We start from the raw sequence: 25283 nt of genomic DNA on the forward strand, positions 1-25283 counted from the left end.
AAAGGTATTACTTCCCCTCATGCTGAAAACCATCCATCCTGTAATCTATCCAAAACCAAGAGTATTGGAGTTCCCTGACAGTTTTCCCACCACCACCAGTGCAGGCAGCAGTCCCAGCTGTGCAGTTCAGCTAACTAATGGTACAGAAGAAAACCAAAGAAAGTACTTTTCACCAACTCATTCAATAACAGAAAACTCACACACGAAATTAATTAATGGCTCATCTGTCTAGACCAACTAAAAGGTGGTACTTCACACATGATTAGAAAAGACAGAACCTCCAATAATAACAATTTCTCCTTTAAAAATAACGAGGCTAGTCCATATTTAAGAACATACAAATCCAATTCAAGAAATTATTCTGGGGGCCAGGGAGGGTAAGGGGGCCAAAAAAAAAGTCATCTTACTGCTGTGCAGCTGAAGGTGTGCATTGCAGTGAGGTGGCTTTAACATGGCAGAGCCAAGCACAGCTGGGGGACAGCACAGACCAACAGAAGGGGCTGCAAACCAAGGTGTTCCAGCACAGACCATGCAGGCCTGAGAGTCATTACAGCAATTAAAGAAAGAAAGATGATTGCTTGCTGATGTTTCTACAGCTACAGATTTCACCTGTTATTATTGGTTTTTCAAACAGGAATAGATAAATAAAAGCTATGACTTCTTCTATGCTTTAACACAAACACTCTCTCCTGTAAAAACCGAAAGGGAGGGAAAACAGAGCAGGAACAAAGTATTTCCTATTAAAAAGGCTTCCTTTGAAATTGAAACACAGAATTTAGTCCATGCATTTCCACAAAACCACACAGCTGTTGAACACACTCAAACTCCTCAGCCTCTGTAGGTTTTTACCGAGTGGATTAATATTGGAGGTCAATCCATTTTAACCACAGCTGCAAGGTAACATAATATGTCCATATAAGAACTCATGGTAAGAATGCAATATTTTAATTATACCAAATAAAAGAACAGATGTTACAGAAGAAATTATTCTAACATCATACTGTCTTTAATACAAGTTCTTTTTAAAGACACATTACTGTAATTTGATTTTTTTCAGAGCAATTCATTAAGTACCAGTCATCCAGACTACCAGATACTCTTATCAGTCTGCTTAACATTGTGAAGTTCAGCCTTTGGAAAGAATCCAGCTAACCAGGAGCCAGATGCCTATGAATATATTCTATTAAAGCATCTAGGAAAGACAAGGATGTTTCATTAAAAGGACATTTGTAAATCACCAGGCTTGTCTAAAAATCATTTATTATGTATCTAAGCCATGCCCTTCTAGGTTATGTGCCTTTGGCTCCCTGGTCCAGACAACTGGTCCCTTCTGTTGGCTCTAACACTGATGGGAGATCACCTCAGCAATGTTCTCAGGCAGATAACACAGGGACAGTTCTTATCAACAGTTCTGTCCTGTAAAGAGACTTGACTGCTTAAATACTAGTTCTAATCTACAGTTCAGCAGGAGGGACACAAAGGACCCACAAGGTCTGAATGATAAAGATTCAGGTCTGTTCACTGTTCTCTGAGGAACAAATTCAGAAAGTCATCCAGGGATGTCATAAAGGACTGAGAAATTCAAATTTCTAAGTTATTTTCAGAGTAATACCCTTGCTTTGGTGTTTTCCCTGAAATCACTAACTTCTGTCAAGCCTTCTGCCGAGTCCTCTCATTCCTCCTTTGTTAGTGCTCACAGCCTGAGTCAGGATTGTGGCCCCAAGAAACGTGGAGAGAGTGAAGGAGGGATGGAGGGAGCAGATGGGTCCCACAGAGCAGTGTCCCTTCCAACTGCACGGCGTGACACGTCTGCCATCACAGAGAGCACACGAGGCCTGGAAGGAGCCCTCAGTCCTTCAGAGCTCATCTGTGCAGGGGATGAGGCACAAACAGCACGAATCAGAGTCTGGATCACACCTCTCAGGGGCCAAACATGGCTTTACACCAACTTCAAGTTCCAGCTTTTTTGGAACCCTGGAAGCTGCTCTAATTACTGCTGTCAGGCAGCTGATCCACAGCCCACAGTTACAGGCACTTACATCTAAGTCTAGGACATGGAGTGGTGTTTCTCAGCTCCCTGGTGCTGTGCACAGGCAGGTTTTCACTGAAGGGCTGCTGCCAGCACTGTGCCACAGGAGAATGGGAAACAAAACAGCACCAAGGGGCTCACTGCACTGCCTGATACAAATGAACTTCCAAAAGCAACTGAAGTCAAGGAAAGAGAAAGTTTTGGTGGTATAAAGGACATGGCATCAGGTTAAACAATTGCCTTGCCTTGCAGTAACTTCATTTCACACAGGAAATAATTGGTGTACATGTGTCACAGTCATGCCACAACTTTTTAATGAAGTGGCTGGCAGACATCAGCACAGGGGAAGGGACACCAGAGAAGAGAGCTGCCAGCAGGGAAGAGCACAGTGCAGTAACACAGCACAGGAAGCTGAATGGACCAAACAGCCCAGGAGCAGAGGGGAAGGAGGCACCATCAGGAGGCACCAACACTCCAGATGTGCTGCTGCAGGAAGGGCTTGGCCAGCAGTGGGAAGATGTGGAGATGGGGGCACCAGCACCCATGAGGCTTCTCACAGTGACTACAGCAGCAGCCCAAGGTGATTCTGCCAGCAAACTGGCACTAAGGCCAGAAGTGCTTTAATCTGGCCACACGATATCCCACAGTGGCAGCCAGAACCCTGACAGAGACCTCCGAGTCTGTAAGCAGAGATCTGCATCCCAACCACCCTAAAAAGAAACACAACTCCAACTCCCAGATTTATCCTATTCAAAGACAAGATTCCAAGTCAAGAATCCAGCTTCTCTGTTGCTAGTTAAAGTATTCATCTAGCCTTACCATTGTCATTTTTGTTGAAAAACCGTGTGTCTTACAGAGTCATTGCACACTAATCATTAAAATGAAAAAATCCTCCTCAGCCATTCCCTAAACTCTCTTTCTGCTTCAAACGTACCCAATTTACATATTGGCAGCTACTGCAAGTCCATGAGACTTCATGTGCAACAATCTGCACTCCTGGTTCCAGAATCCATGCAGCCAGTTTGGATAAATGCACAAGAGAGCTATATGGGGATGATTATAATTACCAGTCTACCAATGCAGTTATTTTCCTGTGCACACAGACTCTTCCAATTATTTATAGAATAATTCGTGGCATATGATATTACTTCATTTATGCTTATGAGAATATTTAAATATGCCTTAGGCTGTCTTGGGGCAGTTAAGGAACTCAACAGAAGTACAAGAACAGTTTTTACTGCAACTCCCAGTGCCTTTGGAGGCTGCTGTGACAGAGCTCAGAGCAGCCACAGGTGCACCCCAAGCTGAGGCAGCTACTTTGCAAGCATGTCGTCAGCTCCTATTGATTTTTATGCCAATTTCTGAATTATGCTGAAAACCTTCAGCACACATCAATTTATCATCCTACCAGTGGCATGCTTTTAAACAGGCCAGTTTAATAAACCCCTCTGGCACACATACTCTTTTTAAAGGCAGCTCAGATATTTTATTTTCTTTGCAAGAGTGAAAGGACAATGAAATTAGAAAGAAATCTTTGTGACGAAAATTGCTTTGTACAAGAGATTCCTTCCAATTACAAGCTATTAACCCAATAAAATATTTTCTGCCTTGACACTGGTTCATCTGTATTACACTGTATATCAAACAATCCTCCACTATGTACTGCTTGGATGCAGTTGTTCCATTCAAGAAGCACACATCACTAAACTGCAGCCCAACTACAGTTTCTTTTTCACTTTAAGAACCTTTGATCAGCCAAGCTGTGTAATTACTCTTAAGCGTGGTTAGGGTGTCTGCTGGAGTGCAGGGCCATACAGCAGTTTTTTTTTTCCTCTCTCCAGGGAAAAGCACATCAATTGCTTTCAGCTAAATGCACTCACATATGAATATTTTAGTACAATTTAATGTTTCTGCACCAACCCCAGAGGAGCAGAGCATCAATTTGTGAACATAGTTTTCTTGGAGTTAAAAGCTACGTTGGATAATGCAGGATGAAAGGGGTTGTCAATCCTCAGCTTTTTAGCAAGTCAGAGAAACACAGTCTGTAAATTCAGTCCCAGCTGCATACAAACAGCTCTCTAAAGTTTGCCACTATAAAGCTACTTTTCAACAATAGTGAATTATCAGAGGAGATATTCCAAAACCAATTTCCCAGGCATGGTCAGTTTTCCCAGTGCTATTCCCATCTGCTGGCTGCCTAACAGCCTCAGCCATTTGTACAGTGCAAACCTAATGTCCAAATAACACAGTCCTACAGCGGAGGGTAGGAGAAATTATGAAATTGTGTACCATGGTTTTGAAGAGAGAAACTCTGGTATCTCAATATTCCCTTGTATGTGTAACAAATGAGGATGTAATTAGGATCTTCTCACTGATAAGCAAGGAGTAGAACATTTTTAAAGTGAGTACAATCAAGATGAGACGAGTGACACTCCTCATGAAGGTAAGAGAATTTAATTAGTTCATTGTCAGTAATTTTAGATAAGAGGCAGAGAACAAAATAAGAACAAAAATACTAGAATAAAATATGCTTTGTTTCACTTTCCTTACACTTCCTGACAAAAGAGTGAAAGGAAAAAACAGATAAGCAAACCTGAGCAAGCAAAGGATCCCTAAGAAAGTGATGGGAAGTAACACTCGAGCAGTTAGCACCCATTTACTATGCAAAGAAACCAGGAGTCACCCAGGAATTTTAGAAAAAACAAACCCAGGCTGGGTGGAGTGTTTGCTTTGCCACCAAATACAAAGAAATACAAAATACAGGAATTATGTAAATTATATGACACTGTGCCACTCTCAAAGCAAGGTGATGACTACTTAGTGCAAAAATGCCACTCACTGGAGTGAAAGGGATGCCTGGTAAATACTGAGGCACAGAGAAGCTCAGAAAGTATCCCATCCTCTTGCAGAAGAGGTGGAGCAACAATAATTCCACTGCTCTTCCACAGCTTTGGTGCCTTTTAACTGAGCCAACATCTCACTCCTCAGCATCTCACCTGAAGCTGCTGCACCTCTAACATGCCTCTTTTTCCCTCATTATTCCTGTCAATTCCTGACAGTTGTAAATCTGCCTCCCTTCTGAAGTTCCTGCAATCCAGTAGAGCCAGAGAGACCCTCCAGTAGGAAAGTGAAGCTCGAGCAGGGAAGCCAAGCAGTTTACTGCAATCATATCAGAACTACACTGAATTCCCATCTGCCTTCCCCACCCGAGGTTTCTCAGCACACACACCTGCCTTCAGTGCAATCATATCACATTTCTAGCACAATCATTTAATCCAGTGTCAATTATTGTTACATCACATATTTCCTAACCTGTGCCTTCCTGAGTTTTCCATCTCATTCTTGTCATCTGTTAAGAGTCCTGTGCCCAGTGTTCAAAGTAACAAGACAGCAGCAACTGAGCACCTTAAAAAAAAAAAAAAAAAAGGCATTCTGCCAGCTAGGAAAACCTACAAGGAAAACTATAGTGACAGAACTAGACCTTGAAAGAACAGAGACTTCAGAGGAAAATAAATTTCAAGAGTGAACATTTAAACTCTGAAGAGATTAAACCAGAAAGACGTCTATCAAGCAGCAGCAGATCCTCCACAAGGTCAGAGGATAACTAAATAAACAGCCTAAATTCACACACACTTGCCAAAAAAAGCAACTCTCGGTGCCATTGAGGTTTTGGCTGGTTTTTAGAGGCAAGAAGTTGAGAGTGAGATGATCCCAGCACAGCCCCATCTCCCTTCAAAAGCTGAAGGGAGAATATAATTAATTAGAATAGGACACAGGGGAAAACCTGGGAAACCACGGGAACATTTCGGGTGTCCAAAGACAGGCACTTCTTGGAATTGCAGAGAGTGCAGGATTTCCCACCTGGATCAGAACTTTTTTTGCTTAAATATCAGACAAATTACACAAGTTCCTGAGAAAGATTACCTACTACTTTGCATGTTAGAAAAGTCACTAATTACACCATAATTGGGAAAGCTAATACTGAACTAATAAATGAAGCATTCATGTTCCATTTACAAAAGTTTTAAATAACTAAAAAAACATTTTTTACTTTCTTTCTTCTCGTCCTCCTATTTGTTCTTGTTTCTTTTTTTGTGATCATGAGACAGAGAACTAGAAAGATTTTTACTGTGAAAACTAACACTCCTGACTATCTTAAATTTCTTATCTAAAAATAGCAGTTGCTCTGGGGTGGTGGTGGGAGGCTTGATTTGTGTAGGGAATTCAGTATTTTCTAACTGGACATACTTAACTAATATTTAATAGTAGACACTCATGGGAAGGATATTTTCATCCAAAATCAGATAATTTGAGCATCCTTACAAGGGCTTTTTTCTTAAACAGAAACTACACACAGCGCTTAAAATCTGAGAACTGAATTTCATTTTTCTGCAGAACACCTGCATATAAGAAATAGTGGCTTCTAATTTTAAAAAATATGCTAAAATGGTTGTCACTGATTAAAGACACTGAATATACTAAACTGCTTTTTTCATTAGGAAGGCAACATTTTATATTTTAATATATCCACTTATGCCTAAAAACTTCCTTCCTTCCATCTCATCACATAACACAAATCAGCCTTCTCTTTCATAAGACAGAATGTTCAAATAGGAGCTGCAATCACTTGAAATCAATAGGTAAAAAAAAGCTACAAACAGAAGCAAAAATAATACACTGAATACTTTCACTGGAATAAAATTGTACAAGAGAAAAATTACCAAAGAAACCCCAACAATCTGCATAATACCAACATGAACAAAACCTTGAAGCTGAGTGATCCAAGGCTATTCTGGAAGAGAGAGGTAGAATCAAGTCTCAAACAGAAAGAAGGTGAAATCTGTACTCCTTAATTAACTGCATTCTTCCATCACTTAAGCAAAATGAACTCCAACTGTTCTGTGAGTATTAACTGTTCTGTGTGTTGTTTTAATACAGGGGGATTTTGGGAAAGCTGCTGTGGCTGTGAGGTTCTCGTGTCCTGTGATGCACTGGCTGGGCTGCATCTTAAAAACTGAAGCCAGTCACAGAACTACTGAAGGACCAATGTTGAAAATGACCCTTCCTTCCCCCAGATCTACAGTCAAAGACAAGTGGAAGAATTAAGCAGACCTTTTAGACTATTCTCTTCTTACCCAGTGATGAGCACAGAAATACTCCACAGCAGTCACACAGAAAAAGCAGCAGAAGCACCTCCCCTCTTCCTGAGCTTGTAACTAACCCTTTTCCCTCTGCAGGCTCAAAAATGACCCAATTCCAGAGTCCTTTAAAAACAATGCATTCCAATCCTCCACTGAGACCGGGCAAGAGACTATTAATAGAAGGGTAAGAGCAGGCACTGAGATACTTTCCCATCAGGAAGGAGCAGCTGCATGGGAGAGCAGCCGGGTCTCCAACTACAACAGTTTTCCATATCCCAGACTCTTCCCCTGCTTAAAACCCACACACCCACAAGGGCACCGTGTCAACTGGAGCCCAAAACTGCACACAAACCTTGGGTCTCAGCAAATATAACCGACCAAAGGACAAACCTGCTCTGCAATTCTCCAGGTAGAACATCACAAGCTCTCCCTGAACTACTGGTACCAAGCATATACAGGAGAAAAGCAGCATCTTGAGAACTGTTAAAATAGCCAGTGTCATCCTGATCTGATCAAAAGAGCTCAGTTCTACTCCTCCAAGTCAACTCTATCTTCCACTGCACAGAATAATTTTCTCGCTGAAGTACCAAAAACACAGTGAAGTAGAATTAGGAATGTTAAATTAAGAATTTGCAGCTTTCAATTGCCTCATATTTAAGATACCTATCCAGCACACTGAAAAATTAGTTCTAGTCAGCAACTTTGTGGGCTTACTCTCAATTCAATTTGCACTTTCATTACAGTTAACATATAATATTTTCTATACTTTTAACCCACCGTATGTTGTCCTCGCACGTATTTTAAGATCCTGATGAAAGATCTGAACGATTTCAAAGAAAGGACACATAATTTTCAGCACTCTGCAGAACTCGCTGTTTAATAACTATTTGTTAAGAAGGGAGATGAGAGAAAAATGCATCAGCCCTGCTGACAAACAGATGCAGCACCACACAACTGTGCCAGTTCGGATCATTTATTGACACATTCATTCGTCAGTCCCGACTAATGGCTGTTCCAACAACCTCCAGAGGATGACAATGACAACACTGCTGTGACCCTGTGCTGGGGCTGTATGTTCTTATGACTTTCACATGTCGCTATGGGCCATCTGTGGCAAAAAATGGCATTGTATCTTCATCAAAAAGTAGCCTTTTTTGTTTCAACATAATTGTTTATATGCCCTTGACTCTGGAAAGAATGTTCATTGTTGAGCCTTGAGACACATAAACCAGAACTGAGCTGTCTTCAAATTAGTATTCTCCACCTCATTAATGGATATTTGGGTAGTGGAGAACTAAGGATGGTCAGCCTCATCTCATTGCCTTTCAAAAGACACAGTTAAATGACACTTGGCTTACACCCTGGTAAGCAGAAAGAGTTAGGGTTGCATTTATAATCTGCAGGGCCTCACAATTTCCTTGCACAGAGTTTAATATTGCTATCAATATTGTAGAAGGACACACTCTGCAAACAGGCAGACCTTGTCTTATCAATAGGCCTACTTCTCAGAAGCTATTTTTTGTAGAAGTTGGTTATCATATAGATTTACAGGTTATTTACATTAGCATGCCTAGAAATAGCTCCACTCAGCCCCACAGGGCTATCCTCAGATGGCCTCTGATGAGGACTTTGAGAAAAGCAGCAAACATCCTTATCCACAATTCAAGACAGAAGGAATCAGGAGCACAAAGCATCTTGTTCAAGAAAACACAGTAGGCAGAACTGACAACAGACTCCAGGAATCACAAGTTCCTGTCTTTGATACCCAAGTATTGCTCTATCTTGACAGATGAATCACGAGCAAAATAATGGACAGGGCAAAACTTTTCAGATCTTAGCAAGGCTTTGGACAGCTTTTTAGTATTATTTAAATTATTACAAATCAGTTAATGCAGCAGTTGACATATGAAAAGTTTCTCTGGTAAGTTCTAGCTCATTCTTCCTTTCTGGTCTCAAGTAAAAAGTTGTTCCTCAGTGCCTTCTGTTGCCATACACAAAGAACTGCTTACTGAGAGGCTAAACCTTTGCTGCACTCTGTAGCTCAGAATACCCCTGACAGATGGCCACACCTGCCCATGGCCTTGGTCACAATTCCCTGCTCATGGCCATGATCATCACACCTCAGAATGTGTTACTGCACATCCTGCCCCACACTCAGATGAGCTACAGCTGTACCTTCTTATTTACAAAAACTCAAGTGCTTTATCTGTCCACTGCTTTCCTCTCATCTCCTCAGGCCATAAACAACAATGAAAGTAGTGTCAGACCCCTACAGGACAGAAAGCCCTGCACAGATACAAAAAGACACAGAAATCAGTTCCTGGTGACAGCATGATGCAAAGATAGCAGAAAAAGATGTGCAGCAGGTTATGACCCAATATTAAGACACTCATTAGAGTATGGCTGCCAACCTGCAGATTATTTATCTCTTAAACTTCTTGCACTTTCATATCTTACAAAACTTTTGCTTAGACTGTACTGCCATCATCCAGTTACTAGAAGTTTTTAAAAAACCATCACCTGTAAAAACCTAGAACGCACAATTGCCAGAGATCAAGCCCTGGATCAATATAATTTCAAGTTTCTGTTGGCAACGACATCTTTTAGTATATCAATGCTGGCTGCTAGAAAGCTAGAAAATGTTCAGCACAGGCAACTGTGAAAAAGTCCATAGTGCAAAACCCCTGGCAGAACACATCTGACTGACCCCTGGGAGAGATCTCCATCACAGCTTGCTTGTGTTGCTCTGGGAATGTGTGGGCAAGTATCACACTGGGCACACTCAGATTTTCCTGTCAGGCTCAGTACTAAGGCTCAGCTCACCTCTCAGTGCGTGTTCTGAAGGAAAATGCACACTAGAAAACATCACAGCTCTGTTATGAGAGACATTTCCATACTTACTGGTGCTACTATTTTGCCCGTCTGTCCGACTTGCAAGTCATTAGGAACAAAGCCAGCGTCAACAGCTGCACGGGAAGCTCCAACTAGTTGAAAGAAAATATTTCCAATGGTTTTTTTTTTAAAATATTAGCGAGCCAAATTTCTATCACCATAAAAGCACATGGGTTTTACTGAAGAGTCCCACACTCTAAGGGCACGTATTTAGAAACTTCCCTCTTAAAAGCTCTTATGGTAATCCTTCTCTATACCACTAGCTAAAAACTTCCAAATACTGAGTGCTAATGCACTTCATAAGCAACAGGAAATCCTCACTCCCAGCACCAAAGGGCCATATATTTAAACCCAAGGATTTCAGTCTGGCACATTTCCATTATTTTTTCTTGTTGCTTTGTCAAGAGGATTTTCCCATAAATGCCTTCCCAAAATGTTCCTTCAAGTTTGAATAGAACATATGTGGCATCTTGAATTGCTGTGAATCTCAGAAGTCAGGCATGGTAAAGAAAAATATCAAAGTAAACTTGAAAATGCCATATGGACATTTAGTTAACGAAGACACCAATATAAAAACAAAGCCAGTCATGTAAAACTATAAATTTATACACTTGTGAAAGCTAAAATTAATGAAATTGAAACGTTAAAGCAAACAGTTCCTCCTTCTCCCCCAGCCTTTACCCAAAAATACTTAGCTCAACACTGTATATGGTTGGTTTGCTCCTATTCACACAAGAGCACAGCAAAAGGACAGAGCCACTCGAACTATAACAAATGTGAACAGGATTCTGTAAAGGAGTGGTATAAAAGGATGTATGAACAAAGTATCAGCTCTTCAAAGTGAGCTAAGACAACTTCACTTTCTGTCTGCAAGCTTCTGTTCCGGAGACTTGAGAAGGACAGGGAACATTACAGTTTAGCATTTTGCTGCCTACACAGGCATGTAAATACAGTTGACAAAACTTCATCTATTACTAAAGTAAGAGGATTCTAAGAGTTTTTTTAATACATGAAAATAAAAGACTCAAGACGAACATTGTTTTTAATGTGACATTTTAAAATATAATGAACAGGGTTAAACAGAAACAGAGAAAAACAAGTTTACCTGCAGCATGCAGTTGATCCGCAAGGTCATATAACAACTTGAAATTTTCACCACTCTTCATCCCCCTCCCTTAAAAGTTAAGAACAAAAAAAAGATCAAGAAAGAAGAACATAATATGCTTTAAGATTTTCTTATTGCCTATGTTTATTTTTTTGCTATGTTTATTTTTTGTTATGTTTATTGCCTATATTTATTGCCCACTTTCCATAGGAATATTTGAGTTTGCAAAGACTCGAAGACACGCTTGCACAGGGTATTTTTGGATGCATTACTAACCAGTATGTAATACTTGGAGATTTAGCTTTTGTCTTTGTGATTAATATTTTATATGTATAAACCAACACCACTGTCTTGTTTCCTTCCGGCACACAGCACCGTCCACATCATTCTCCAAAATCAGGGAAACAGCATTTTTTTCAACTAATTTGTGCTCCCTCTGCTGGCTTTAGGTACAAAATTCTGTAGTGGGATAACTAAGGAATCATTTTAGCCATAGGCATACAGTAAAAATCACAGTCCATCACTCGATACCCGAGGAGCAGAATACAAACATAATGGGTTTTAAAATCATTAAAGCCACTGCATAAGAATGGTTGGACTGCCTGTAATAATTAGCAGTAATTTTAAACATGATAGATTTCAAACTAATAGCACTTCATATTGCTAAAATTTGAAAGGGACTCACCAAATATGACAATGTTCTTACAAAGCCAACCAGCATATGTTAAACTCATGTTCTACCTCCCCACAAAACATACATGTTGAGTGCCTTCCCAGCAGCCCCTATGGCATATTTCAGAATTACATCTTTTTTTTTTTTTTTTAATGTATCACATTACAGTGTTCTGCTACAGATACTATTTAGGAAGAGGTACTTAAATGCATCACAAGACAGTTTCCATATTATCTAACTCACCCCCTGACACCACCACTTTTGCACTGGTGAGCTCCGGCCGATCGCTTTTTGTCAACTTCTGCTCAATCCATTCAGAGAGACCAACGGGGGGTGGAGGGGTCACTGCATTCATCAGATAAACAAAGACACCCACAAGAAAAATGATAAAGCAGGTATTTTCAACCTTTTAAATCTGAGCTTAAACTTAAAGCACAGTTCATTCTCCGACCGACTCTACCGCGAGCTTTAACCACTGTCAGTAGTTGCTCTGTGGCTCTGGGTACAAGTCTCGTTCACTACAAGCTGCACTGAAATGAAGTTCTGTTGTATAAATGCTACACATTGACAGGAACCCAGCACAAGACCTGTGCTTCTTACTCAGACAGGCAAAGAAGTCACTTAGGTGATGCACTGACAGTGCAGTATACTGATCTGAAGTAAGATTTCTAACATTAACAGACATTAGGAAATACAGGAAGGCTCAGAGGCAGGCACTACATCACAAGGAAAAAGGCCCACAGTGAAAAACAGCAGAAGTGATCAAACAGGTTGCCCAGAGTGGCTGTGAAGTCTCCATATGTGGAGATACTCAAAGCCTGACCAGACACAGTCCCAGGCAACTTCTCGCAGGGGCTGGACTAGATGATGTCTAGAGATCCCTTCTAACCTCAACTCCTTTGTCATTCTGTGACTGGATCTCTCTACTATGAAAGCTACACTGGCTTCATTAAATAGTAATTTAAACTGAGATAGTTAAAACTGATCAACAACTGGGTGTTCTCAAATCAATTTAAACGGCTTCTAATTTAGCTTGGTGATGTAATGACCCATCTCGATTGCAATGTGATTAAACCAAAACTGTGGAGAGCCAGCCACTTTTATTTTTGCTCAGTCTTGTTTTGAAAACCAATCTGGTTATTCAAACAGCTGTAACTTGTCCTTACTTGAAGTTTCAAGATTACAGTGGCAGAAGTTTAAGCAGCGAGCACAACAAGCAGAGATTTCAGCAGAGACAATCTCCTTTTCAAGTCAAAGAAAAGGGAGGAACGGAGCAGATAATCCATAGCAGACATCACTAAACAGCACAAGTACCTGTACTAAAAGTATAGAGCTAACATTACAACAATCAGTTTGTTTTGACAGATGCTTCTACAAAACATCACCATGCAGTGGGCAAAACTAACCATTACATAAAACAACAGAATCCCAGAACAAATACTCACACTTTTCTACACTGGCACTGCCACCACTTGCTGGTGCAGCCTCAAACGAAGTTCCTCGTACAGTGAACACTTTAACTGCTTCATCACACTGCACAGTGCAAAGAATATTTCCTAACAAAAAAGGCACATTAAAAATTTAAAGATGATTATCAGACATATTGTGCTTAAAAAAAAAAAACACAAAACAACACAACCTAATATCAAAAACACGTTAGCTGTTGTACTAGAACAATATCCACAAAGGTACTTCCCAAAATTGCAGTTTTAGGTAACCAAAACTTGGCACTTAATAAATACAGATTACAAATAGTTTAATTTACTTTTTAGCTCCATGTTTCAGAAGTATAATGACAAATGCTCTATTTTTAAAGGATACAAAGCATTCAGATCATCTCTTATGGATGAGCTTTTAAATTTCAGAAAGGACAAAAAAAAAAACAACTTTGAAAATGCCATTCTTAAAGGATGTCTACAATTCAAAGTAGATCTTTTATCCTGTTGCATGAACTCATCAGAACTGAAGACAATGAGGCCTCCCCCAAGTATCTGTGGGACTGTGTTTCTCTTATAATATAATACAGTACTTCACACTGCAGGCTGCAGGGAACACTAAAAGAAAAAAAAATGCTGCAACATTTTTCTTAACAAACTATTCACAAACGAAGTCATCTTGAAACTGTGAATTACTGGGAAGCAACTTAAAAGTGCAACACAAACCCACATTGTGGTAACGTAACTCAAAATGTAATACCATGCTGGTACATGTGGTACAGGCTGGGACCGTAAAATTAAGAAACACAAGCTAATGAGCTCATATCTAAAATGAAACACAGTGTCAGCCAAGCATTAGAGAAACAAGAGTGAAAAAAGAATTGATAATTAATCCAATTAAATATTATAAATAATTTGTTCAATGTCTTCATAATTGGAAAAAATAACCCTGGGGTATCTTAAATCAGAACTAATGCTGGTCCTATTAAATACAGCTGGACAATTAACTGCATGTCTTACGCTCTGCAAAATCTGATCAGCAGGGCATTAACAAAGAAACATGGACAAAGGATCTGACCAAATTCTATTCATGAAGGTGATAGACCTGGGTTTGACATGCTAGTCCCAAAGCTGTTGGGCTTACTTGCTTTCTCACCCAGGGAGCATCATGTCCATCCCCAGGTTTCATTTTTTATGAACCACAGCAATTCGGACGGTAGAGTGAAAATTCCTATCATTTTCCAGGGTTCTAACAACAAGATCATGTAGGGAAGTTAGTAGAATTGGGTCTGTTATTGCATAAATACCACACACCTTTTGTGATTACCCACCTGCATAGATAGTTCTCACAAAAGTGTCTGGGGACTTAATTTCAATAATGTCAGAAACAGGGGCAACACCAAGTTTACCAGCCACTCTGGGAATGAGATTCTAGAAGTTAGAGATGAAAAATTAGCAGAGCAAATGCTAACTAAAATATACATGGTCAGTAAAAGAACACCTGCTGACCCGGCTCTAACTTCATATAATGCTGTCTTTAAGTAAAAAAGACACATAGAACTAAGATTTTCGTGGGGCTTCTCATGTAGCTTTAGCAGCCAAATAAAATCCCATTACTGTAATAACATTAGATGTTTTATGAGACTTACTGTAAGTAAACCCTTAATTCAATATCTTAAATTAGGAGGCTTATTTGCTTCAAATAGTTTAAAACTGAATATAGATGCCATTTACTCAGAAAATTGACAATTATGGATTGCTGAGCTCTTAGCACTTCAGGAAAAAAAAAAAGGTATTTTTGGAAGGTAGTTGCCAGAGGCAGTAAGAAGAAAAACCCTACATTCTTCTCTCAAAAGCCAAAAATTTATTTTTGATATTAAAATACATATTCTTTTGCTTTAAAATTTACCTAACATTACTTAGCACCTTTATGAGTGGGAAAGAGGAAAAAAAAGAGCAGCAAAAATGATGAACAAATCAATGATAACAAGATGATTGCTTGCTCTTTGTCTGCCTCCTAATCTGGTACAACACAAAGGGGCCCAGTTCTGAAATCTTTACTCACACGAAGCACTCAAAAATGGCAGTGTAAGCTTTAAAGCAAAAGCTATTAACTTTTACAACGACACTACAGCTCAAATATAAAAAAAAATTCAAAACCCTAAGACTTAAGATACATAAAAGATTTCTCTTAGCAAAAAAGGTACATAAAAGATTTCTCTTAGCAAAAATAGAAGTATACAGATTGATATTGATTGGAAGTGAAAGTAGTCAGATGGGAGGCTGATGTCATTATTCATCCTACAGCAGCAGGATTTCTCAAGTACCCTTTCTCTCTAATTTGCTGCACCACGATGGTGCCCAGATTGTTAGCACTGAGGCTCTCCATGCACTTAGAAACATATTCCTTGAGAAAACAAGTTTTGAAAAATCATATTTTCATTAAAAAACATCTTGGCTGAGACTTAGATCTGTGTTATTTATATATGCTTACAGACATTTCAATGTACATGACTTAGATCGCAGATGCAATTCTCCCTCAAAAAAAAATTTGCTTCCAATAGGTCTGTACACTTTCATTTTAATATGCAAATAATACATTTTTCATCTTGATTTGCTGTGCTTTTCTTTACAATTTTCATGCTCTCAGATCACAACCTATTTTGCCTCTTGTACACAGTCCTATATTGTTACCACGGAATATTTCTTCTACGCTGTTCTTTTGTCCACATCAGCCCATATTAAAAATCAAACATCACTCAGTGTTTCTAACTAATGACCTCTTAAGTGAACTGCTGTAACACTGTTTGCAGTCTCAAAAGTGTCCATGGCTGACTTCTCTCACACCTTTGATTCACAACTCTTACCTACAGCAGTGTCTGTCTCTTTTCTACAAGAACTTTTGGATGTACTTTGATCTACTTACCTTCCCAAAGGCAGATGCTCCAGCACAAATGTGGGTGTACTTAAATTTTTTATGAGTTTCCACAATCAAGGGAGTCAGCTCCTCTGAGAATAAAAATATATTGCTCAGAATTTACAACTATCTTCTTTTCAAGCACAAATATAAATACAATTTCTTTTGTTAATAGGTCAGAACAACTCTCACCTGCCAGAAATCCCTTGTACACATCGTGCTGAGCCACGAGAACTTTTGCAACACCCTGCACTTTGCTGACTTCTTGTGCTACCTATGATCACAAGTGAATTATTATTAGTTTGTGTTATAACAGGCACCACAAACAAATAACAGGAGAGTCCCCGCGGCAAAGAGCTCACACCCTTATAGATTAGTTAACACCAGAACCTAAAGTACATGACTTTCAAAATCAGAACGAACCTGATGGAATAAAATATAGCTCTTCTAACTCACAGCATAGTGCCTTATGGGATAATGCAAATGGACTTGTGAATAAGAAAACTACAAAGCAAATCAAGCAGAGGAAAGCTTGTCTCCTGCCTTCAGGATCACACACTGATCTCCTCAGCCGACAACAGTCACGAGTGAGGATTATTGCTCAGGATTCCAATGTAAGCAGCAAGAAACCAATCCTACTTTATTTTAAAATCAGTCAATATCTACCACACGAGCAAATACAAAAGTACAGCAATGTTATGATCTTTGTCCAAATTTTAGGAGCAATCCCGTATTTGCATCTGACTTTTTGCCCCCTGACACGACGTGTATTTTCAATTTATATTTATGCATTTTTTTTCCTTTAAATTAGCACAAGTGAAGTTTAAATGATAAAAGGGTTATTACAGATCAGAGAGAAGAGGACTGACAGCAAGGTCTGGAGACCACATGCATTGTCCCAGAACCAGGGTAGTTTTACTGAGTTTGATGAGTATCAGTTTACCCTCAAAAATTAACAAAAGGAAATAAATAGAGAAGAACTCCCTCATGGCTGCTGCAGAACATCCCTTTGAGTCACTGGCTCTTAAAAACAAAACCAAACCTTCATTTTTTGTAAAATACTTTTTCCCAGCATGACATACCTTGCCAAACAGACACCATATACTTAGCATTAAAAAAAACCAACCAAACAAAACATTCACAATCATTTTTCTACTATGCAAGTGCCAGAGAATAAGGAAAATTAAAGACAGATTTTTTGGGCAATGTTTTTTTTTTAATTTTCTTGATTTAGACAAATATTTGCTTTGTCTCCACCTCGGACACCTGAGTAGCCAGTGAGGTTTCTCCACCTCTTAGTGAGTTAGCTGCCCTAAGTGTGCCTCCTTCATGAGATACTACCTGTTGCTTTCAAAATAACAGTTCATAAACAGTATGTAAAATATTAGGCATAGTTTTCTGTACTTCCACTGCTCACACAAGAGTAAATCCTGCTGGAATAAAAGTGCCACTAACGTACTAACCACATTGTCTCTAAATTTTGCACAGAAAAAAAATCACACTAACAATACACAGCCGACATACAAGGAACTTTTTTGGTACAGGAGATATGTGACAAAGTCAAGAAGCATTAATTCCAGAATTTTAGGTTGCAGACACACTCTTTCTATGCAACTAGTAGTTGACTAGTAAAAGCAAGTTGCTCAGAAGCCCAATTTGTCACTGTGCTGTTTTACTTCTGCTGGTTTCCATTTGAGCAAGTGCAACCTTCTTTCCAAATTCGTAGCACTGCAATATTTGTCTTTCGAACTGCACAGAGAAATCTTGTTTTAGAAGTTAACTGTCCTTCAGTCCTACAAAAATGTGCTCACTCAAGCTCGTGAGCTGTTACTGACACTGTCCCCTGCAAAATGAAACCTAAACCCGTATTTTCTCCTCAGAAGAGAAGCAGTTCAAGTGCAGGACGTTTCCAGCAGATTAGCAATTCCTGGCACAGTTCCTCTGCACTACAGGTTATTTTTCAGGCTGACCAAGTATTGTTTCACTGTATTCTTTACTTCATTAGTATGAAAACAGCATTTCCTACCTTGTCACAGCTGGTACCAGCTACTAAACAAGAAACTTCCCCTCCCAGTTTCTTTGCTGCGGCGATGGAGTTGAGCGTAATGGGCGTGAGAGACTCGTTGTTGTGCTCGGCTACGACCAGTGTGCTCTGAAACCTCTGCAGCACCGAGGCCTTGGAAGGAAGGGAGAGAGACAGGAGTTTGGTACACAGCTTTGAAATAAAAAACTGTCCTTGGAGCAGTTCTGCTTGACAGAAATTCATCAGCTATACAGACCGTGAAGCACTGCTGGCAAACCAAAGAGGCTAATTCTAGAGAATTTTTATTAAGTAAGGAGAATATACAAGGTGTTCAAAAAAAATAAAAATGCATAAACTTGCTTGGCTTCAGCTAACCTATAACATGCTGTGTTTAAACTAAAACATCCACATGAAAATACTGAACAAAATAAAGAAAAACATTTTAACACATTACATTCAAGTTCAGTTGAGCAACTTAACCAAGTACCCTAAAGAACAAAGATTAGACCACCGAGACTAAGACACAAGGAAATCAAGGGTTGCAAATAAATACTTGGGTTTTTTAGGGTGGTTCTCTGGTGGTGTTTTATTACAGCTTTTAACCAAAATCTAGCTACAGAACCCACTTTTATATTTAGTTACGTGTAGAGGCAAAATTGCACGCAGTGGCTGCGTGATAATCAACCAGTAAGGGTTCCCAGCCTGAAAACACACTAATAGAAATCTTTACAAACATCAGGTTCTGTTTTTTCCCCTTTTTCCTTTAAAACATTCGACACTTGAGCACGTAGTCTACCACCACAATTTCACGGTCCTTAAATAATAATTTTGAGCAATTCACCATCCACAGACAAACTTTAACTTCTAAAGCAAAAATGAAAGAAAAAAAAAAAGATAAAAAATGAGGCAAAGAATTGCCATGAAACCAAACTAGAATATTCTAAACTCAGACTTTCCTCTCTAATATTCAGGTGAACACAAGAAAAGCGTTATTCCTCCAAGACTAATAACTAGGGTAGGGAAAACATTTGGGATGGGAACAGGAATATTATTCTTCAAGACTTTGTTTACCCTCCATAAGGCCTAACTGAAGACTCAAGTTACAATCAATGTAATATGGAACACATGGAAAACCAAATATATTCATTAATATGACCGAGGCACAAACACTAACACAACACTGAAGACTGCACAGCCAAACACTGCTTTTTTAAACATACACATTCCAACTCCATCTCCCCTCGTGCCAAACATGCACTTATCTACAGCTTATAATAAAAAAAAGCTCCAGAAAATCTGAGAGGCTAAAATTTGGATGTGGACTTCAGCCCCACAAAGCCTGCACCATGCTCAACTTCACACAGAGAGAGCAAATCCCGAGCGCTTCCCTGAACCTCATCACGGTGCAAAAATACAAATACAAAGAGAAGTTTTTCCAGAATCTGGATTGTGATTTGCCCTTTACATTAAAACAATGAGGATTCTTGTAAAAGTGCTCTGCATTTCATCTTTGATGCTCAAGGTTTCTTGCTGTGATTAAATACTCTGAGCTCGTTTGAAACCAATTGCCAGTAACAAAATATTTATTGCCAATATAGATCAGACACTGTATTTTTGATTATGTTTCATACATCATTTGCAATAAAAGTTATGAAATGTTAGTCACCATTTGAGGAATAAATCCATGCTTTTGTGGCAAAAAGCCCACTTCTCCAATGATTTATACTCAAGTCACAGGGTAAAGTGGACCATGCTCCTGGAAGATCCTGAAGTTTTCAAATTTCCAAAGGGAGCCACACATATTTTAAACACACTTATTTCTGACTATATTATCATCTTTTCTCTAAATAAGTGCTGCACCACCAGAGGAGCTCTATCATTCTGTCAAACTATTCTAGAATAAACTGAGAAATAATTGGGTTTTAGCCAAAAAGAATAAGAGCAATGGATGTTGCTTGAGCAGACTGGATATTAGGTATTTTATTAGCACTAATTAGGTATTATTTCTAAACCAATAATCCTAAATTTTATATTTGTGGGAATATACACAACATTAACACCAGAAGGTCACTTTATGCATGACTTTCTGAACATAAAGACAAGACCAGATTTAAAATAAACCAAAAGTCACATTATAGATCTTGGGTAAAAATCCTAGATGACAAATAAGATTCCTTTCTGAGTCTGAATTTTAATACACTAACACACATTAAATAATTTTTTCAATTAAAAAAACCAAACTGACTTTTGTTGGTTATAATAAAGAATCTGCAGTAAAACCAGAGGGTAATTCATGCAGTCACATATGGTCCTGAAAACTAAGAACCTGCCATGAGTCAATGAAGAGGACAGGTAGTTATTTTGATGAAGTTACTTGTCCAGCCGCACATGTGTGAGAACAGCCCGTTATTTCACTGACATAATTTCTGCATTTGGGCAGGATGTCTACTTTGAAGCCCAGAAAAACCAGGAAAGTGGAGAATAAACCTGACCAGCTGGCAGCAAGGGAAGAAAGCACAAGAAATAAGACACACAGACCAATTAAACCACTGAAAATAATGCCTTGAGAGGGAACAGCACTCAGTGCTTGTGCCACAGAAAGTTCCTGGTGAAAACCAAGCTCTGGAAAAATCAGGCTATCCAAAGAAATCAGCTACAGATAAACATCCTACAAACTTGGGCCACTGAGTAGCTCCTGCAGCACAACAACAGAGAATGATGTGGCAGCAACAGGTAGAACTGGGAAGTCTATTTTGCCTAGGTTTAGATACAAATCACAGCCAGGCACCTACACTTCCTCCACAGCTGAAACATCTGCACATCCTCTCTGGTGGAAACTCCGGACACTGATTCAGTTTATACCAAAACAAACATTTGTGAATGAAAACTGTCCAGAGTTCCCAACTTCCCTCTCCACCCCAGAGTTTACTGTAGAGCAAACCTGGCCTCTGACTTCCAGATGTCTAAAAGTTGCCAAGATTAACCTAGATGTGCAGTACAGGTCAATTAAGCCACTTGCAAAGTACCAAAGGATTCACTGAATCTATCAAGTTTCTCCAAAGCATCTTTTTGCTCCCCACCTGAGAAACTCAGTAATATTTTCCAAGCAGAACATGAAAAATGTCAGCATAATATCTGGGTTTCTAGGCTTCAGACAAAACAACAACAAAATAACTGCTACTGTCCCAGTAAAACGTGAGCAATCTGGACGTGCCCAGTACACCTGCCCAGGCAAAGCCACACCTCAGACACCCCAGGTCCCCACCCACCTGCACACAACACCTTCACAAGGCTCCTCACACAACACCCCTGCAAACTGAACTGGGCTGCTCTTTCAGCACTGCTATGGACAGGCTGCCTGGGCAGCACATGCCCAGCACTTCTTAAATACAGATTTGCCACTGACATGCTAAAAACAATGTATGAACAGCTGGAAAAGCCCTGAGAGAAGTGCTGCAGATCTTTGCTTGCTGCTGGGTGAGACTGGTGGCAGCACTGATGGCCTTGTAGCAACAGCCATGGCCAGGTGCCTGCAGCCTGCTCCAAGGACACTCATAACACGAGAATTAGGAAATCAGCTCTGTGGGTAACACGTGTGGCCAGCACAGGGACGCAAGATGGGTCAGCCAAAAAGTCATCCAGAAAATGCAGGAGCTGCAGCAGGTGAATTCTACACGGCCCCATGGTCCAAATATGCATGAATACAACGCAGGCTGCCACACACTTCACCTGGGAAACTGCAGTTTGTCTTCCTCTTTAGAGGAACCTCTGGAAGTTTCAGGAACTAAACCAGAATAGACATTCACAAGGCAAAAGCATCTAACAGCTGGACCCACAAAGGTATCTCTAGAGCTGATTTTCTTAGCTGTAAAAGCAAACTGGCCAGGAAATAAAGTTTTAAAACTGCTTAGCAGAAATTCTGTATCTCATAGAGAACCTTTAACACTGGGTAAAGTTCCTGGGAGGGGACTCCAAGAACTAGGAATTGGGGTATTACTAAAGATAATGGCTTAATAAGGAAAGCAATGCTTAATTCTAGTAAGAGACAGTCTTTTAGCTGCAAAACTTTAAACAAAAAAAAAAAGTTTTGGTATGTTCAGGGAGAGGAGGGAACTCCAGCAATAAAGGATGTACTTCTAGAATCTCTCTACAGATCTGCCTACAGAAGAGGTCTAAGAGACAACTTCAGGAAACACTAACTACAGAAACAACAATGGAAAAAAGTAAAAAAAGAAAGAAAAAAAACACTTTGTGAAAAGGATTTTGCAATCACAATAAAGACATAAAATTACAAAGGAATTGAAGCAGCAGTAGGAAGATGTAACACAGAATAAACTTCTCCAGATATATCCCTTGCAAACCATTAGTAAAAATCAACAAAGCTATTTTGAAACACAGACAACACTGACAGCAAACTCCCTAAGTGGCTTATTCCCATCCCTGCACCAATTTTCATGCACTTGCAGTCTCATTTCTCCTCAGTCCTCCCATCTTTAAGTTATGCACAACTCCAACCTCTCCTTGCTGTTCATACCTCACAGGTCTCTCTCATCCTGTTTCTCTCCAGACTGCACGGACCATTGAACAGCGTCAGCAGGGAAAAACTTTGCACTTTTCAAAAAGTGAAACAAACTTGCAACTTGTTTCACTTCTCTCACAGACTACACTGTTACCCACATACTGAAGGTGCACAGGGTGCTTTACTGGCTTTATTTTATAGTTATGAGTTTAAATGTGTATGGCTGAAAACCAAGGAGCTGACCTCACGTTTCCATTACACAGAACTGAATCGAGCAGTGATCATGTGAGTAAAGTACTATTTACACAGCAGTACCATATGACCCGGGAGCTTCAGAGATCATCAAGACCTTTGCTCCACAAAGCCTGCAGCCTAACAACGGAGATGTCCATGCTTACAACAGTTAGAACTTTCTGATTAATTTTGTCACGTCTGACCTAATCTACCTGTGCTGCTCTTATAAGAGATGCTTATTACCTGAAACCATTTAATATATCCATAACTCCTCTTTTAGAGCTGTACATAACTGCAATACCTATAAAAGCCTTGGAGAGCTCAAAAAGAAACTTGCAAGATTTAAAGTTGTGTGCATGGGTTATTTACACACATTTTTAGTGGAGGGAGTATCTCTCAGTGGACGCTAAGAGTTCAAGCAGATATTCAGAGACATTTCATCAATGATCCACTCCAGTTAACCTTGAGGTCACCTAGACCTTGGTAACACAGCCACAATGACACACCAGGCAGCAAACGGCCTCCAAAAGCCCCACTCCTCCCAGCTGAGCCATATGACCGTCAAACTGGAAAAGCAACAAGTGTTTCGCATTAGCTTCGTCCACAGGTTGGGATAGTTAGAGCAATCACATTTCTGCACAGCTGTGACTGAGAAACGCTGTATCAACCCCTCAATACCCCAGAAAGCCTCTCCTTGAGCCACAAATATTTTTCAAGTGTTGTTTAGGGTTTGCAGTAACAACCTTTAGGGGTCTTCTCCAGCGGTAAGGAAAGCACCCCTTTGCTCGGCTCGCCCCGCTGGCGGGTGGGTGTGAGGGAGTACTCCCGGGGGCTCACGCCTGATGCCTCCGGCAGCTTTCCACCGGGACTACAGCCCGCAACTCCTGACCGCCGGAGAGGGCTCCCGAAACACCCGGCGTCCGCTCGGAAACTTTATTGTTAACAGCCAGGGAGTGGGAGAGGATCCAGCAGAGGAGTCCGGCCCCAGCGGCACCAAGCACTCGCCCCTCAGACACCCCTCGGCCGCCGCTGCCGGGCGGGCGGAGCTCAGCCCCGCCCCGCCCCGCGCCACCTTTGCCCCACTGGGCAGGCCCCGCACGGCAGGGGCGGCGCGAAGGCCCCGGCGGGAGGGCCCCGGCCCGTGTGCCCGGGGCGCGGCCCGGGGGTCCCGCACTCCCCGCTGCCCCCGCACTCACCGCCCGCCGCAGCCGCTGCGCCGCCGCCGCCCGCAACATGGTTCCGTCGGGCCGCTCCGCGCCGATCTCGCGAGAGCAGCGCCGCGCCCCGCCCCGCCGCCTCATTGGCCCGGCCCGCGGCCAATGGGCAGCGCCGGCGCGGGAACCCCGCGGGTGAGCGGGGACAGCGGGGCGGCGGCACCGCACGGACGGACAGGGACAGGGACCGGGACCGGGGTGTCACACCGCACAGGGACCGGGATCGAGGTGTCACACTGCACAGGGACCGGGACCGGGGTGTCACACCGCACGGGGACCGGAACCGGGATCGAGGTGTCACACTGCACAGGGACCGGGACCGGTCACTGTCACACCGCACACACCGCACGGACGGACAGGGACCGGGGTGTCACACCGCACACACAGCACGGACGGCACCGGGACCGGGGTGTCACACCGCACACACCGCACAGGGACCGGGACCGGGGTGTCACACCGCACACACCGCACAGACTGCACAGGGATCGGGATGTCACACCGCACACACCGCACGGAGACCGGGACAGGGGTGTCACACCGCACAGGGACCAGGGTATCACACTGCACGCACGGCACACGGACCGGGCTGTCACACCGCACCGCACACACCACACACACCTCATCGCATACACCACACCGCGCACACCGCACACTGCATAGGGACTGCTGTATCATACCGCACCACTGTGTCCCCCCGCACACAGCGTACACACCGCCCGCACAGCCGGCTGTGTCCCCCCGCACCTCCTGCTGACCCACCGCTCGGCCGCTGCCCCCCGCCCGCCCGGCTGTGCCCATGTGCACTGCCCGCTGTCCCCCCGTGCCCTCGCTGTCCCCCCGCCGGGCGGTCCGTGCCGTACCGGAGGGCAGAGCGCAGTCGCCGCTGCCGCGGCGGTGCCGGTCCAGCTCCACCGGAGCACTCGAGGGGAGCGGGTCCCGCTCCGTTCCGCAGCTCGGGCCCCTTCCCGCCCGTCACCAGCGCCAGCCTCCTCCGGCCGCCTTTTCCCTGTTCCCCGGCACTGCTTCTGCAAGGGGCTAAATACCTGGAAGAAAGCAACAGAAAGAAGAGTTATGCCTGCAAATGCTCGGTCCGCGCCAGA

General features: G+C 41.7%; 1 protein-coding gene across 1 annotated transcript in view; it reads right to left on the bottom strand.

Annotated features, from left to right (window-relative positions):
- Window positions 1–24274, bottom strand: part of ETFA (electron transfer flavoprotein subunit alpha) — a 29439-nt gene extending 5165 nt beyond the window's left edge. The window contains exons 1-9 of the mRNA XM_064668434.1: window positions 24166–24274; window positions 18220–18369; window positions 16386–16467; window positions 16203–16285; window positions 14608–14707; window positions 13286–13396; window positions 12084–12185; window positions 11168–11236; window positions 10072–10154 (exon numbers count right to left, since the gene is read on the bottom strand). Of these exons, the coding sequence (XP_064524504.1) occupies window positions 10072–10154; window positions 11168–11236; window positions 12084–12185; window positions 13286–13396; window positions 14608–14707; window positions 16203–16285; window positions 16386–16467; window positions 18220–18369; window positions 24166–24270 (885 nt within the window). The 5' untranslated portion in view covers window positions 24271–24274. The remainder of the gene's footprint in view (window positions 1–10071; window positions 10155–11167; window positions 11237–12083; window positions 12186–13285; window positions 13397–14607; window positions 14708–16202; window positions 16286–16385; window positions 16468–18219; window positions 18370–24165) is intronic.
- Between the last annotated feature and the right edge of the window lie 1009 nt (window positions 24275–25283).

The sequence above is a fragment of the Pseudopipra pipra genome, chromosome 12 (assembly GCF_036250125.1).
Source record: "Pseudopipra pipra isolate bDixPip1 chromosome 12, bDixPip1.hap1, whole genome shotgun sequence".
Classification (NCBI taxonomy): domain Eukaryota; kingdom Metazoa; phylum Chordata; class Aves; order Passeriformes; family Pipridae; genus Pseudopipra; species Pseudopipra pipra.